This window comes from Loxodonta africana, chromosome 24 (assembly GCF_030014295.1).
Source record: "Loxodonta africana isolate mLoxAfr1 chromosome 24, mLoxAfr1.hap2, whole genome shotgun sequence".
Lineage (NCBI taxonomy): Eukaryota > Metazoa > Chordata > Mammalia > Proboscidea > Elephantidae > Loxodonta > Loxodonta africana.
In genome coordinates, this window is record NC_087365.1 from 10575379 (window position 1) to 10592211 (window position 16833).

Consider the following 16833-nt stretch of genomic DNA (forward strand, 5'->3'; position numbering starts at 1 on the left):
GAGGAAGGCCTTGGCTGTACTGCTGCTGGGAACATAAACAGGCACACCCACTCTGGGGAGCAACTTGGCCTCACCTGGTCAAGTATCTGTGCCACCCTGTGACCCAGCAGGTCTAGTTCTAGGTGTATCTCCCAAAGAAATTTGTGCATATGGGCACAAGGGTGCTGGTATACAGTTTAGTGTGAATAGCATAACATACAAACCAAGGCCCATCATAGGAGTATGGATAATTATTTGTGGTCTATTTATACAGTATAGGGGCTAAAACAAATGGACTAAAGCTATGTGGATCTTTACAAATCTCAGAAACAAAGTTTAGCCCCCATCCCCCCCCCCCAAAAATTGCCAAGTAACACCTATGGTATGTCATTTACCTAGCAATTACCAGCATGCAAACCAATGTTATGTTTTGCTTGCGGAGCGCATGTTTGTAATGTAAGCATAAACCCTAATGGAAATGGTAAATGACACACATTCAGGCTTGGTTCCCTCTGGAAGGAGAGATGATGTTTTCTTTTTTAAATATGTGAAATAAATGTGGCAAGATATTAGGATTTGATAAATCCTGGGTGGTTGGTCAATGGATGCTCATGGTATTTTCTTCTTTACTCTTTCTATGTTGGAAATATTTCATAATATTTAAAAAAATTAGAAGCTACTGATCCTGATGCAGCCATATCAACCAGGGTCTCTGTTTTATTTTTGATCCTTCCTGATAAGTCAGTGTGTGCCCAGAAAATCAATCTGGCAGCTTCTCTTTGGCAGCAGCCCTCATCTCCCCGGCACACTCCTACCCTACACCTTCTCCAAGTGGAGCAGTTGGTTGGTGGTGAGACCAGGCCCCTGGCTTGCTCGTGAGGGTCCTTTTACAGAACCTGCCCACATTCCAATTGCCAAAGTGGACTGAACTGTTTTGGCTGGGGCTACAAGAGTTAGCAGATATATTCCATGTTTACAGAGGATGGGGCTTCCATTTATTTTTGTTCCCCTGATTCCTACCCTCTGAGAACAGGAGGGCCACTCTCCTGATTTAAACACTTCACCTTAGAACACTAGAGGTGGGCCTGTGGGCTCTAGCCAGTTGAACCTGTAAGTGGTCCCACCTCCCTGGCCCCCCATGCTCTGGGTATAGCCTGTGTCCTCCTCTCGTGGGTCTTCGTATAATCTTTTTAGCTGTGCATCCTAAGCATATACCATCGTAAGGGTAGCAATAACAAGTACGTAGATTACATGTTTTATAGATGTTTCTGGAATTTACCAAATGTAGATTCTTTGTGATCAAGTGTAGGTAGGCCCACATCTGGCCTAATTCATTGCCCACCAGAGCATGGCGGGGGAGATCACTGCTGCAGGTCCTTTTATCAAGGTGGGGAGCGTATTGGAGAGGAGGCCTATCGGGTTATTGTTCCTCTGGGTAATCGCCTCCTCGCGGAGGGTTTGCACTGTGCTCGGTCTGCCTCTGCAGGCAGCAGAAAGGCTGGCTTTCATTTAGGTTTCTTTGCTGTTAGTGATCTTGTCTCATCCTTAAATGTTCAGATTAGGGACCTTCATTTTCGTGTGAAAGATTTAAAAAATTCTAACTCAGAAGTTGGTGGGGATATAATTTTTTTTTTAAAGCAGCCTGCTCTGCACGAGTTGGGAGACATTGTGTGCATGGCGGAGGGAATATCTTCTCCCAAGTTGGCTTTTCTCCATGGTGTGCTCCCAACAGAGGAGGTATTTTTGTAGCACACGTTTGTCAACTTGGCTGAGATTAAAGGCTGGTTTTCCAACCCTGGCTTTTCTGCTCAAGTTTAGAAGCTGTAAACCATGAGGGGAAACAGCTGTGCGGTCCTCAGGTGGACACAGTGCCTGGGTCTGATGATCACTGCCAAGGGTGGAGACCACCCCTCTAGCGCATAATTGTCAGGGAGCCTTGGCCAAGGTGACCCAGGCCCCTGGTGTTAGTCGACTTCTGGCAAAGGGGAATGTTTTAAAGGATTTTCGTCATCCAAATCGAGGTGGATATAGTGGCTATGACATCATTTTTGTACCTGAATGGGTCCCCGTTGGCGAAGTTCTGAGGGGTCTTTGAGAGGACCCAGAGTTTCTGTTGGTGAATTTCCACAAGGGATAGGAGTTGACCATAGAATGTTCTGAGCCTTTTTGTCCCTGCATGCTGGGTTGATCCAAGGCTGAGCAGGGTGCGGATTTCTTATCTCAAGTCCTAGCTCGCGTGTGTGTTCCTGGTAAGGTTAACTTGTGACGCCCTCTCTTGATGATCGTATGTGAGGGAGCCCTAGCTCTGAATCGTGGCCCTTGATGCCCACAGCCAGAGGTCAGAATCCACTTGAAAACACAAACGCCACCTCACCCAGGACTAGAAAGCCTTCACAAGCTCACTGCGGATTTCGCTTGCAGGGGTTACCACCGGAATGAAAGTGCTTGATGTCCTGCTACACCAAGGTGATAGCCTGAGGGTGAAATCAACATTCCAGCTGTTGGTGATGGAGCTGTCAACATGGAGAGAGAGCCTAATTTTTGTAGTGAGGGTACGAAACCCTCTCGTAAGGGTTTTGTTAGAAAGGGGCAGGGAAATTGTGCTTCTGTTTTCTGATGAGAGTGATTTTCTTAGAACATAATACTTAGACATTAAAAATTCTTTCAGACACCCTAGTGTCAGAATATGGATTTCATATATGTTGTTTAGAAATCCCCACTCTATTTCTCTTCCCTACTCCAACTGGAAAAATAACCTCAACTTTTAAGGCACTATCAAGCCCAGACCTGACCTACCACACACCATCTCAAGGCCTTTGGAGGGTTAATGCCAGAGGAAGGCCTGTTGCGCTCTCTCCCCTTTCCACTACCCCTCGTCCGCCCCTTCCTGCACTCCCAATGTGTCAGTAATTTCATGGCCAATTTTCTTTAGGGGCGCTAGGCTCTGCTTTTCACTCTCCCTAGGTCAGGGAACTGGGAATGTGATACCAAACCAACCAAACCCATTGCCATTGAGTAGATTCCAACTCATGGTGACTGTGAGTTGGGAATGTGATAAACCAAAAACCCATTGCCGTCGAGTCGATGCCGACTCATAGCGACCCTACAGAACAGAGTAGAACTGCCCCATAGGGTTTCCAAGGAGTGCCTGGTGGATTCGAACTGCCCACCTTTTGGTTAGCAGCCAAAGCTCTTAACCACTGAGCCATCAGGGTTTCCGGGGATGTGATAATAGCGTCAAAATCAGTTAATAAAACCTGGGTCTATACAAATAAATAGAGGTGCCTCTTAACGCTCTCCTTGAAGTGGTTGAACAGAGCCTGGGCTGTCAGCCGAGGAGGTGCGACCCAGCTACCTGTGATCCTTTGGACTTCGATCCACAGACAGAATGGGTGGGTCATCCTCTTGGTTCAGGGTGTTACACCAGGCACAGAGTCCCTTCCTTCTCCAGCTCTTTGTGATTCCAGACGTGGAGCCTGTCATTTGATGGGCTCACCAAGACTCGTTCTCCTGTTGCCCAGTATGCACATTGCAGCTTCTAAAACTCCTCAAGAGTTATCACTGGCAAAGGTCCCTTTTCCCTCTCCAAAATCTTGATCACTTTTAAGGATCGTGATACAAAGGTCTCTATCTGAGTAGTTCCGTTTATCGGCACTGGGGAAGGAGGCAGCAGAGCAGAGATGGCATAATGGGCACTTCCTGGCCAAAATGCACGTGGCCGAAAGCGTGCAGAAAGGTTTTATATGGCTCAAGTGGTATTTTTTAAATCAGTAAATTTCATGTTAAGGGGGAAAAGAAATTTCTGACCTAACGTGAAAAATCAAGAAGATCCATCACCACCATGCTCACATTCCTTCAATATTCAGCTGTGGCTGGGTGGCAGCTGCTTATGGATTCAGGTGGGCCTTTTTTGCCCCCGTCCCCACCACTCCCCCCTTGTCCCACACACTTGGTCTGCACTTGTGGTCGAGAACAGTAGAGAACATCTTGAATTGAGATCTTGACTTCTGAGCCTGCTGGGCATTACCTGCCCAGTGAGCACGTTGCCGTCTCTTTACTGTTACTTCCTATCTCCCGACACTAGTAGGGACTTCTCATGGCTTGGGTAAAAATCGTTCACTTGTAAAGAGGGGAAGGTAAGAATGCATGACATCAGAGATTGCATGCGTTTGTTTCTTTTCTTAATTTATTAGTCTGAAGGAAGAATTAATGGAACCTTATAAAAAAAGAAAAAAAAACCTCTTTTTTTCTTTTTTAAGTTTGGGGGTAGGGGTGGGACTGGGGCTGGAAACTGCCTAATGCCTCCATTTCTACACAAGATTAACCTCTGTATGTACTTGGCAGGTGAAAGGAAAGCAAGCCAGGATGGATATTTACGACACTCAAACCTTGGGGGTTGTGGTCTTTGGCGGATTCATGGTAGTCTCTGCCATCGGCATCTTCCTGGTGTCAACTTTCTCCATGAAGGAGACGTCGTATGAAGAAGCCCTCGCAAACCAGCGCAAGGAGATGGCAAAAACTCATCACCTGAAAGTAGAGAAGAAAAAGAAGGAGAAAACCGTGGAGAAGAAAGGAAAGACCAAGAAAAAGGAAGAAAAAGCCAACGGGAAGATACCTGAGCATGAGCCAGCCCCTAACATGACCATTCTACTCAAAGAAACAACACGGGCCCCTCCTGTGGAAGTGATGCCAACACCAGTCCAGCCGCACGTGGTCATTGCCCCTGTAGCCACGGTACCAGCCATGCCCCAAGAGAAGTCAGCCCCATCTCCTAAAGACAAGAAGAAGAAGGAGAAAAAAGTGGCAAAGGTGGAACCAGCAGTCAGTCCTATAGTGAATTCCGTCCAGGTTCTCACCTCGAAGGCTGCCATCTTGGAAGCTGCTCCCAAGGAGGTGCCTATGGTGGCTGTGCCCCCTGTGGGCACCAAGGCCAGTGCCCCAGCCACTGGCACAGCTCAGGGCAAAAAGGCAGAGGGAACCCCCAACCAGGGCAAAAAGGTGGAAGGAACCCCCAACCAGGGCAAAAAGGTGGAAGGAACCCAGAACCAGGGCAAAAAGGTGGAAGGAACCCAGAACCAGGGCAAAAAGGTGGAAGGAACCCAGAACCAGGGCAAAAAGGCAGAAGGAACCTCCAACCAGGGCAAAAAGGTAGAGGGAAGCTCCAACCAAGTTAAAAAGACCGAGGGGACGCAGAATCAAGGCAAAAAGGCAGAAGGTGCCCAGAATCAGGGGAAAAAAGTGGAGGGGAATCCCAACCAGGGCAAAAAGGCCGAAGGGGTCCAGAACCAGGGCAAAAAGGCCGAAGGGGTCCAGAACCAGGGCAAAAAGGCCGAGGGAACCCCAAATCAGGGCAAAAAGGCCGAGGGGACCCAGAATCAGGGCAAAAAGGCAGAGGGTATCCAGAACCAGGGCAAAAAAGTAGAGGGGACCCCCAACCAGAGCAAAAAAGGAGAGGGGACCACCAACCAGGGCAGAAAAGAAGGGACCCTCAACCAAGGTAAAAAAGTAGAGGGGACACCCAACCAGGGCAAAAAGGCAGAGGGGCCCCAGAACCAGGGCAAAAAGGCAGAAGGTGCCCAAAATCAGGGCAAAAAAGGGGAGGGGACCCCTAACCAGGGCAAAAAGGTAGAGGGGGCCCAGAACCAGAGTAAAAAGGCAGAGGGTGCCCAAAATCAAGGCAAAAAGGTGGAAGGGACCCCCAACCAGGGCAAGAAGGTAGAGGGGGCTCCCAACCAGGGCAAAAAAGCAGAAGGAGTCCCCAACCAGGGTAAAAAGGCAGAGGGGAGCCCCAACCAGAGCAAAAAAGTAGAGGGGACCCCCAATCAGGGCAAAAAGGCCGAGGGGTCCCAGAACCAGGGCAAAAAGGCCGAGGGGGCCCAGAACCAGGGCAAAAAGGCCGAGGGGTCCCAGAACCAGGGCAAAAAGGCCGAGGGGGCCCAGAACCAGGGCAAAAAGGCCGAGGGGTCCCAGAACCAGGGCAAAAAGGCCGAGGGGGCCCAGAACCAGGGCAAAAAGGCCGAGGGGTCCCAGAACCAGGGCAAAAAGGCCGAGGGGGCCCAGAACCAGGGCAAAAAGGCCGAGGGGGCCCAGAACCAGGGCAAAAAGGCCGAGGGGTCCCAGAACCAGGGCAAAAAGGCCGAGGGGTCCCAGAACCAGGGCAAAAAGGCCGAGGGGTCCCAGAACCAGGGCAAAAAGGCCGAGGGGTCCCAGAACCAGGGCAAAAAGGCCGAGGGGGCCCAGAACCAGGGTAAAAAGGCCGAGGGGGCCCAGAACCAGGGTAAAAAGACCGAGGGAGCCCAGAATCAGGGTAAAAAGGCAGAGGGGGCCCAGAACCAGGGCAAAAAGGCAGATTCAGTTGCCAATCAGGGCACTAAGGCAGAGAGTGTTGTGAACCAGGGGAAAAAAGGAGACGGAGCCACCAATCAAGGCAAAAAGGCAGAGGGAACCCCCAACCAGGGCAAAAAGGCCGAGGGGTCTCCCAAACAGGGCAAAAAGGGGGATGCAGCTGCCAATCAGGGCAAAAAGGCAGAGTCAGCTTCTATCCAGGATAAAAATCCAGATATGATCCAGAGCCAGGCGGCACCAAAGCAAGAGGCTCCTTCAAAGAAGAAGTCAAAGAAGAAAAGTGAGCCTGGTGAGTTACTCTACTTTCTTTATAACTTGCAGGGAAAAGCTGTCTTTCCCTTGGTGATGTCATTTGTATTAGTTACTGCCACAATAAGGCTGCATAACAAATATCCCCAATTTCAGTGGCTTACAACAGCACTCATTTATTCTTGCTAGTGCTTTTGTGGGTTGGCTGGAGGTTGGCTGGTCTGGGTTGTCTTGGCGGGGTGGCTCTGCTTCAAGCTGTGGTTTAATGGGGCTGCCTCCCTGCTGCAGGGTGAGCTCAGGTATGTTCACGTGAGTTTGTTCTGGGGCTAAGACTTCAGTGACTCTAGGTCGGAGGCCCTTCTCGTGGTACCGTAGAGGTACAAAAGAACGCCAGGTGCGCAAGCACGTTTCAGACCAGCATCCTGTTGGCCGGAACACATCAGGTGACCAAGCCTGAGTCAGGGGCCCAGAAGTGCTCTTTCTCCAGTGGGGGAAACTACAGAGTAACGTGGGAAAAGGTGTATACACAAGGAGAGTGGAGCGAAAGGAACAGTATTTCCGTCCAGCACAAAATCTACAACAGTTCCGTGTCTTGCCGAGTCTTTCTTGACTGTCTGGCTGCATTTTGTTGGCCTGTTTTGTGTTCTTATCTCACCTGGTGCTTCAGTATGGGTTTGCCCATTTACGTGTGTGTGTTGACTGAATCATGGTAAGACCATGTTTTTAAGGAGAAATGGCATCTCTCCATACACTCTGCTCCCCCAGGCTGCCCTCGCCCAGTTTTTCTTCTTCCTGGTCCTCCACCCTGGTCTCTTAATGGCTGGGAGATAGAGCATTCATTTGCCTTTATCCTTTTGGTGTGTGATACTACAGAAATTGAGCCAGGGAGTTCCTGCTTCATGTCCATCACTCATTTCAATACAGGGAAGCTTTTTTTTTTTTTTTTGAGTCTTCGATTAGCCTTTAGTTGAACTGTAAAGTTAACTGTGTGTGTCATGACGGATATGTGTCTTGGCATCTGAAATGCTGGATCCGGGCTGGGCAGCACTGGGCCCTGTGTTGTACCCAGCTTTCCTCTCATGCCATTTTGAGAAGCTACATCACCTTCTGTCATGTTTCCTCCTCTCCCAACTTCTGAGGCAGCATTTGCTCAGCCACTCCCCTCAATGAGCAGCTGAGGGCTCCTGCTAGGGTCAAGGGTCAGCTCCCCAGGCCCCACCAGCTCAGGTTGACCTCTCAGGCCCTCACAAAGGCTCAGGGAGGGCAAATTGCTCTTTATTTAAGGGCACAAGGGGCATCTAGCGACACTAGGCCAGGGAGGGCTGGTTCTCTCACGTGCGTCGTGCTTGGAGTAGAGCTTCCTGACTGCCTGGCCACTGTACCACGCATAGTATCAGGAGTTCGAAATGGGCTATGAAACAAAAATGTTACTGGGAAGGAAGGCAGAATTGTCCTAAGCTACAGGTGATAAAGAACATTGTTATGAATAAGACCTGTATGTGATTGTGTGAGCCTGTGCAACAGCTTGCTTGAGGTAATAGGAAGTTTGAACAAAGAAATACCATGTGTTCCAGGATAAGAAGATTAAATATTATATATAAAATGAAAGTTATCCCCAAATTAATTTCTTGGGTTACCGTTATTCTAGCCAAAATTTCAATGGGATTTTTTTCCCCCTAGCTTAGCAAAACAGTTTGAAAATTCCATCTAGAGGAAAAAATAGGTAAGAATATTGAATAGATTTTTTTTAAGTGTCTTTTGGAAGACCTGGTGTGTGAGCATATTCCCAAACTGTTGTAATCAAAAGTAGTGTGCGGACTGAGGCCGGCCAGCTCCAGGGAATAGAATGGTCCTGAAACAGAACCCGTCACGCCAGGAACTCAAACAAGGCACACGTCATTTTTCAATGGAGAAGGAAAGATGCTCAGTGAATGATCTTGGGCAGCATGTTTAAGGTGTGGAGAGTCCGTTTAGACCCTCCAGCTCTCATCTCTCTCTAGGTACTTAAGTTTTGAATGAATTAGATTTAACTCAAGAAGATATCAAACCTTGGAATAGATTGGAAACCCAACAAAAAAAAAAAACCAAACCCATTGCTGTCGAGTCAATTCCAACTCATAGTGACTCTATAGGACAGAGCAGAACTGCCCCATAGGGCTTCCAAGGAACGGCTGGTGGATTTGAACTGCCGACTTTTTGGCTAGCATCTAAATGCTTAACCACTGTGCTGCCAGGGCTCCTGAACAGATGAAAGACAGCCAGAATTAATATTGATTAGCATGGATGGCAGGAGGCAGCCACTCCCGACGGTGCAATGAAAGGACATGAAGGTACCACCCAACAGCTGCTCTGGGACCCTGAGAACAGGACTGAAGTTAAAAGACAAACGTATGGGAGAAGGATTGGCAGCTGAGATGATAAAGCTGATTTCTTGATTGTTCGGAGTGTCTGGGCACACGGAAACTCTTGATTGTTCTTTAGCTTTGGTATGGCTGGATTTCCTCTGTGGTCGGTACATAAAGGCACCTGGAGGCTACACACATCCAGACCACTTCCCACCTGAACACCTCCATGAAGATAGTAAGATTATTGGCATTATGTTCTAGAACTCTCAGATATCCTGTAAGAGAGAGCTTAAAATGATTAAAAAAAACAAAACAAAACACTGAGATATTACCCTAGTGGAGTACTTCTGAGAGTTTAAGATGCACACAGAACACCCGGGGGGGGGTGGGTCGTCTCGTTAAAATGCAAGTTCTGATTGTGCCAGTCCGAGGCAGGCCCGAGATGCTTCGTGTCTAACCGGCTCCTGGGAGATGCTGCTGCTGCTGCTGGTCCACAGAGCACACTGGGGTCATAGGCTCTAGAAGACATTTTCATAGAGCTAGTAAAATAATTTTTGAAAATTCACATCAAAACAACCTTTATTAAAAATTATTACCATAAACATGGCCACCACCTCATCCCTGACTGAGCAGGGGCAGATTCGAGCATAGGAAATACCCACAGTCTAGAAGTCTAGTCACGTTCTGTAATCTAAGGGGGCTGAGGCCAGGAGGCGTAGGGGAAGAGCTTCAAACCTACCAAAAAAAACCTTGCTCACTTTATACTGTAGCAGGGGCACCTTAAACCATTTAACGTGACAGTGTTCTGTCCCCCTGCTGTCCGTCCACCCATCCTTCACCCACCTGCCCTCTGGGAATTGTGTACTTGCTGTGTCCTGAGTATGCTGGGGGGTTACTGCAGGTGGTCTCACACCATTGTACTCAGCCAGTTACTTGTTAGCTGTTTCACTGTGACACTCCTTCCCACACACTTGTCCTTGACAAACATTCTGCAAGGGAATTTGTATTTTCACCTCTTCAAGAGCAGAAGCCAGAGCTCAGGTCAGTTGTGAGCCTTCAGGAGTCACACAGGGAGCACGTGGCGGGCAGGCCCCCGTGGCGCCATGTGCCTCTGCAGCCCCGCAGGGCAGTCCCCGAGCATGTGGGAGATCAAGCTTGAACCTTTTCCTCTTGAACTTAACTCAGTTTCTCTGGGTCCGAAGCTCTAAACAAAACTCTTTGAGGCTTTTGAGCCTTTGTGCACTCACTGTTTAAGTTTTTCAAACTGAACTCTTTTTTTTTTTTTAAGAACAAAAACGTCCTCTAGGGGAGCGTGCCAAGTATCAGTGTGGCACTGCCGCATCTGAAATGGTGCTTGATGTCACTCTTCCAAAAACCTCCACTGAGTGGGTCTGGGACCTTAGGCAGCTGCGGGCCGAGAGCCCAGGATTATGACTGTGACCTCTCATCTTTTTTCTCCAGGCATTATGTTGAATCTGGATTGTCGTTTAAAATGAGCTGTGTGCCTGTGGAAACCCAAAGAAGGATTTTGCCTAGAGAGCCCAGGGGGTGTCCTTTCTTTAAAAATACTGCAATGTGTTATTTTTTCCCCCATATATAAAATTGTTTTTGTTGAAACTGGGGGAAGAACAAAAGTATAAAGAAGAAAATAAAGTCATTCCGTCTATTAAAAAAAAAACCCAAACCCACTGCTGTTGAGTCAGTCCCGACTTACAGCACCCTTATAGGACAGAGTGGAACTGCCCTATAGGGCTTCCAAGGCTGTAATCTTTTTTTGTTGTCCTTTAGATGAAGGTTTACGGAAGAAACTAGTTTCTCACTAGACAGTAGGTACACATACTGTTTTATGACCTTGGTTAACAACCCCATGACATGTCAGCAGCCCCCCTTCTCAACCTTGGGTTCCCTGTTACTATCTTTCCTGTCCTCTCCTGCCTTCTAGACCTTGCCCCCGGGCTGGTGTGCACCTTTAGTCTCGTTCTGTTTATGGGCCTGTCTGATCTTTGGCTGAGGGCCAAACCTCAGGAGTGACTTCATTACTGAACTAAAAGAGTGTCTGGGGGCCATACTCTTCAGGTTTCTGCAGTCTCTGTCAGGCCAGTAAGTCTGCTCTTTTTTTGTATTAGAATTTTGTTCTGCATTTTTCTTCATCTCTGTCCGGGACCCTCTGTTGTGATCCCAGTTAGTGCAGTCAGTGGTGGTAGCCGGGCACCATCTAGTTGTACTGGACTCAGTCTGGTGGAGCCCAGGCTGTAATCTTTTTGGAAGCAGGCTGCCACATCTTTTTCACATGGAGCAGCTGAGGGGTTTGAACTGCCAGCTTTTCGGTTAGCAGCCAGGTGCTTTACTACTGTGTTGCTAGGGTGCCTTCATTCAATCTATAAAATCTATAGGATATAAAAAAAGAAAAAACCAAACCCAGTGCCGTCGAGTCAATTACGACTCACAGTGACCCTGTATATTTAATTCCATTAAACCAAACCAAACCCAGTGCTGTCGTGTCAATTATGACTCATGGCGACCCTATAGGACAGAGTAGAACTGCCCCGTAGGGCTTCCAAGGAGCACCTGGCGAATTCGAACTGACAACCCTTTGGTTAGCGGCCGTAGCACTTAACCACTGCGCCACCTGGGTTTCCTTTAGTTCCATTGGACACCATTAAATGCACAACCTCCCATTTGTTAATTGATTACTTACCTTTCTCCATCCAAAGAAAACATGCCTAATTTAATAGGCCCCAAACAGGGTTGCTCCTGGTACTGTATATACATAGCCCAGTGTACTTAAAATGTCAAATGTTGTTCCCAGCACCTGGGGGTCAGGATCCTTGGGTGGGGAGGGCAGGCCAGCCCCCTGGGGCATGCTGGGCTTCCCCTCCTGAGCAAACTTGGGATCCTCCGCTTTGATGTTGTCCAGAGCCTGCTCCAGCCCCAGCTATGGGCAGTGAGTGACTGCCTTTTCTTCAGGGCCTCATGAAGGTGGCATTCCCTACAGCTCAGGAGGACCCTCCTGCAGGTACTGGGCATGACCATGTGAGTAGAAAAGCAGTAGGGATGGTGGAGATGGGTACCACCTGCCAGTTTGGGCAGGACCCTGAGGGAGCTGCTTATCTGACAGGACGCTTTCTGGACTTCGGGCCGATGGGAGGAGGGAGCTTGTCTAAGTCTCAGTCTTAGGCTATAGACACAGATGATAGCGTGGGTAGTGCTGGGCTTCAAGGTGGAGCAGAGAAGCCCCTTCCTGGGGCCTTGGCGCTTTGCCTTCATATGTCAGACCCAAGTTTGGCCCTGGTCTTTGGGGACAAGGAGTTGACCAGTCAGGGTCATGGGAGGTACTCTAAGGCAGTGGTTTGACTTCCCGTGGGAAGACATGCAGAACCCCGACCTGCACTGTCGGGGTGGCCTTGGGCAGGGTGTGGAGGTAGCCCCCCTCAGCCTACGTATGTTTCTGAGGGAGAGGCCTTCAGAGCTGGTCTGAACACTTTGCTAAGAAAGCGAGTTCTTTTGTCATTGAGGTTCTCCACCCAACCCCCAAGATTGCACCCTTGGTCAGGTTTCACCATCAGAGCCCCTGAGCCAATGCCAACCCAGCTTCCTAGATACTCCCAGACCAGCTGCTCTGCCTGCGCCTCAGCTCCTCCTGGTCGGCCGGCCTCCAGCTGTCCTTCTGGGCATCCTGAGACAAGTCTTCCAAAATGGAAAGCCTGGATCCTTTGCTGCTCCTTGCCAGCACGGTCAAATCTGACTCCTGGGCCTGTGAAGACGGACCCGCTCCAGCCTCACCTCCTCAGAGTCCAGCCAGCCTTCACTGTACTGCTCGGCTCTCCACCCCGGCCCTTGTCTTCTCCTCACCCAGCAGCACTTGGCTTCAGCCCTGCATGTCTTGGCCTCTCTTAGCTGGCAGGTTCCACTTCTGATGTTCCTTTCCAGGCCCAGCGTTGCAGGCTGCCGGTTGGGTACACAGTAGGCGATAATCCCTCTCATTAGCCACCAGCTGTTGGCGGCCACTTGGAAGGCCGTTCCTGGAACAGCCCTGAGGTCCTGCTGTGGTTCCGGAAGCCAGGCCTGAGGATGGCGGTGCTCCAGTACCTGGGCACTGCGGGGGCAGCTGCAGAAGCGGTGCTAGGCTGCTGAGATCTCCCTGACTTGGCCACTGGGGGTCCCGGTGATTCTGCAAGTAGAGAGAAAATTCTCCTCATAGGACCCCACAGTTGTCAGTGAGAGAGAGCAAGATTCCTGAATGCTTCTTCGAAACACATCAGTTTATTTTAGGTGATTAAGTGTCTCAGTCTGGTCGCAGGAGGCATTCTGTGCATTATCTGAGTCACCAGCTGCTTCTTGGTTGGAGTCCCGGGAAGCAGGGGGCTCCTTGAGCATCTGGAGCTACCCACCACTTCAAGAAGGCTGCTGAGGGGTCCTGGTGTGTGAGGCTGGAGCCCAAGGCCTGCACTCCCTCACTCTGTCCAGGCATCCTCCTGTACCATAGAGGGGCCAGCTCCTGAGCCCTCTCTGCATGTGCTTTCTGTCCCCTTTGTGGGAGCCGGAGAAAGGGCACAGTCTCTTCAGCTGCCCCAGCCTCCTCAGTGCTCTGTAAATCTAGAGAAGGTTCAGAGTTCAGATCCTCAGGACTGGGGTCTTTGGAGGCCTCACTGACCAACTTTGAAGCCATTTTTCCAGGCGTATTACGGCAAGGCTGTGAGGGGGAGCTGTTGTCACCTCATTTTACATGTGAGGTAGCTGAGGCAAGGGGATTAACTTGCCTAAGGACACAGGGAGGGAGGGTGGAGCTGGAATTGGAGCCAAGGCCCTCTGGCTGCAGGGTCTCATTCTGAGCACTGCCAGGATGACCAAGGGTGGAGGTGGCCTGCCAGCCGGACCTGCCTCACCCGTGTGTACGTGTCTGTTTGTTATGGAACTTACGATTAGCATTAAAGGTCAGGAGATCACACACAAAATCCAGTTTCCTTGACAAGTTACAGCCCCGGGAGTCCTGGCCCAGATTACCCCGTGGAGCCACCACCTGGAAAGTGAAATTACATGCCCAAGGCCACCAGGTCGTCAGAGATTGCCCCAAGCCCAGGGCTGTATCGCCATTTGTCCCAGCCCCATCCTGCCTTCCCGGTGTCTGGTCCCTGTGGGTGTTCCCAGTGCCTCTGCTGGATGGGTTTCCGGCTCAGCCCAGGAGTTCCCCACTGGCCCTGCCATCTCGTTCTTGCTCTCCTGTCCTCTCTCTGCCCCCCGCCTCCCCGCCCGGGCTGTTGTGTTGTCTCAGACCCGCTGACATAGCAGTGACAGCAGGGAGGACGCTTCAGTAAGCTGGCTTTACCTTGGAATCCACTGCACGAGGTCCGGGGAAGACTGTGGTTTAGCAAATGGAATGTTGGGTCTTCGACAAATCTGTCTCAGCACCGGGCGATTTCACGACAGACAGCAAGGATCACTGGAGTCCTGGGGCGATCGCTGTGTAGGGCCTGCGGCTGTGTTGGCGCTCGTTGGGCCCTGGTGAGACCTGGCTTGCTGTGGGGTCCGCCTGCCGCCTCCCGGAACAGGAGCCTCCTTAGCTGAGGCTTCCACGTGAGGATCCCGAACTAGGAAGTCAGCGTGACTCACCAGAGCCCAGAACTCAGGCCGGTTCCTGCTTTTCTTTCAGTTTTACTACCCCTGATTTGGGGCGAATAGAGGCGGCACAGTACTTGCCTAACAGATTCAATGAGAAATGTTTTGCCAAGTTACGGCTCTTTGGGAACAATTTTACAAGAGTGTCTGTATGAGCCTCCCGAGGCGGGTGCAGGACGTGGCGGGGATGGGGGTTAAATGCTGCCGCGCGCATAAGCTTTGGATTGCTTCCCGGGTGACGAGTGTTTTTATTAGTTTGAAGATGAACATAGCTTATATGTTTAACGTAGTTACATTAAAAAAGTTGTAATATGTGCTTATTGGAATGGCGCTCTCACAGAATGTGTTCGGAAACATTTTGTGGACAAAAAGCGTCTCTGGTCTGGCTCCCCCATGCCCCCAGGAGGGAAGCACATTTGTCTGGCTGTGCCCCGGTTCCTGGGCCTGGGCTGTCTGCCTGTAGAAGGGGGTTCCAGGGGAACTGGGGCAGGGGAGAGCTCAGGAGAGGTGGGGCCCTAGGTCTCTCCAGGCCCTGCAGGGGTGGGGTTGCCAGGATCTCAGCAGGGCATGTTTGGGGGTCCTGGGCTGGAGAGGAGCCTGGCTAAGTAGAAATACAACACCATCTGCCTGCACGAGCCATGTATGGGGCTTAATTTTCTAGTGGCCACATTTTAAAAGGTAAAAAGAAACAAATGGAATTAACTTTAGTAACATACTTTAACTCCATATATCAAAAATCTTATTTCAGCATGCAGTCAGTATGAAGAATGATTACAGATGTTGTATGCCCTCTTTGATACCAAGGCTTTGACAGCTGGTCCATATGTACCCCTGCAGCACAGCCCATTTGCTGGCCATGTTTCAGGTGCCCAGTAGCTACCTGGGGCCCCTGGCCATCACTGTACAGGGAAGGGGTAGACCCTCCTGAGTCAGGAAGGGAAGAGGGACAGAGCTGTAGGCAGGGGTCCTGTCCAGTTTATAACTCCAGTGGTGTCTTTAGTGGATCCCCCCCAGCCCAGGAGAGCACAGCCAGAGATGCGTGTCTGCAGGGTGGGAGGCTTCCTCCAGATGGCAGACTCGTGAGGGCGCTTGTGCTCTTTTGGTTTAGTGATAAGCCAAATTTCCTGTACTGTGTGTAAGTTCACTACTAAGATTATTTGTATGTTATAAATTATATCTGTACTTATATATAATTATTATGTATCATATATTAGTGGACTCGGATCAACAACCATGAAGATGGTGCAGGACAGGGAAGTGTTTTGTTTTGTCACAGCTAAGGTAGCCATGAGTCGGAGCTGACTGGATGGCAGCTAGCAACAGAAATAATTTTATATATATTTTTTTATCAGTGTATTATATATTATATCTGCCAGGCGCTCCTTGGAAACTCTATGGGGCAGTTTTACTCTGTCCTGTAGGGTTGCTATGAGTCGGAATTGACTCGACAGCAGTGGATTTTTTGGGTATAAGGAGTCCTGGTTGCACAGTGGTTATTAAGCGCTTGGCTGCTAACCAAACGGTCAACGGTTTGAATCCACGAGCCACTAGGTGGGAGAAAGCTGTGGCAGTCCTTGGAAAGGAAAGGTGTACACAGCCTTGGAAACCCTATAGGGCAGTTCTACTCTATCCTATAGGGCCGCCATGAGTAAGAATTGACCTGGCGGCCACAGATTTGGTTTTGTTTGGAGAGGTGGATAGAGGTATATACTTAGATGTAAAGAACGAAGGCTGTGGAGGGCACCCGTTTTGGTTTTACCCGTGACCTCTTCAACCTTCATTATCAATGCGCTTGTTTTTAATCTTCCAAGCTTCACCAAATTAAGTTACAAAACGAAGGTGTTGCTAGCAGAGAGTGCCCACATCCCACACTCTTCTTATTAAGGTATCATGCTAAATGCTTTGACTCGTAATGAAAATATTGTGACTAGTAAGTAGAAATATTGTGACAAGCCAGAGTGTTTAGGGTTGCCATGGAAACCTTCTGCCGTCATGTTCCTCGGTGCCCTGACAGCAGCAGCAGGAGCAGCAGCTTCTTTGCCTTGCCGTAGCTCCAGTCTAGGCTGTCTGTTGTCTGTGGGCAGACTTGGGCCACAACAGGTGCAAGTGCCAGGGCGCTGCAGGTGGGCTCCGGCCAGGCAAGGCGCACCTTCTGTTGTGTTCAGGCCGCAGGAGAGAGTACAACTTTGGGCACCTTTCAGAAGTGACAGCTGTTGGTGAGCAGGTCTGTCATCCAGGCTGCCACTAGTGGACTGACAGTGGGCAGGCCTGCTCTGGCAAAATCCAGCCCGGCTTTCCC

General features: G+C 49.9%; 1 protein-coding gene across 4 annotated transcripts in view; it reads left to right on the plus strand.

The window, feature by feature from the left end:
* The window catches only part of RRBP1 (ribosome binding protein 1), a 76021-nt gene that overhangs the window by 22584 nt on the left and 36604 nt on the right, over nucleotides 1-16833 (plus strand). For all 4 annotated transcript variants that reach the window (XM_064275757.1, XM_064275756.1, XM_010591520.2 and 1 more), the window contains one exon: nucleotides 4324-6613. In XM_064275757.1, coding sequence (XP_064131827.1) covers nucleotides 4345-6613 — 2269 coding nt within the window. In that variant the 5' untranslated portion in view covers nucleotides 4324-4344. Of the gene's footprint in view, nucleotides 1-4323; nucleotides 6614-16833 lie in introns of those variants that run through there.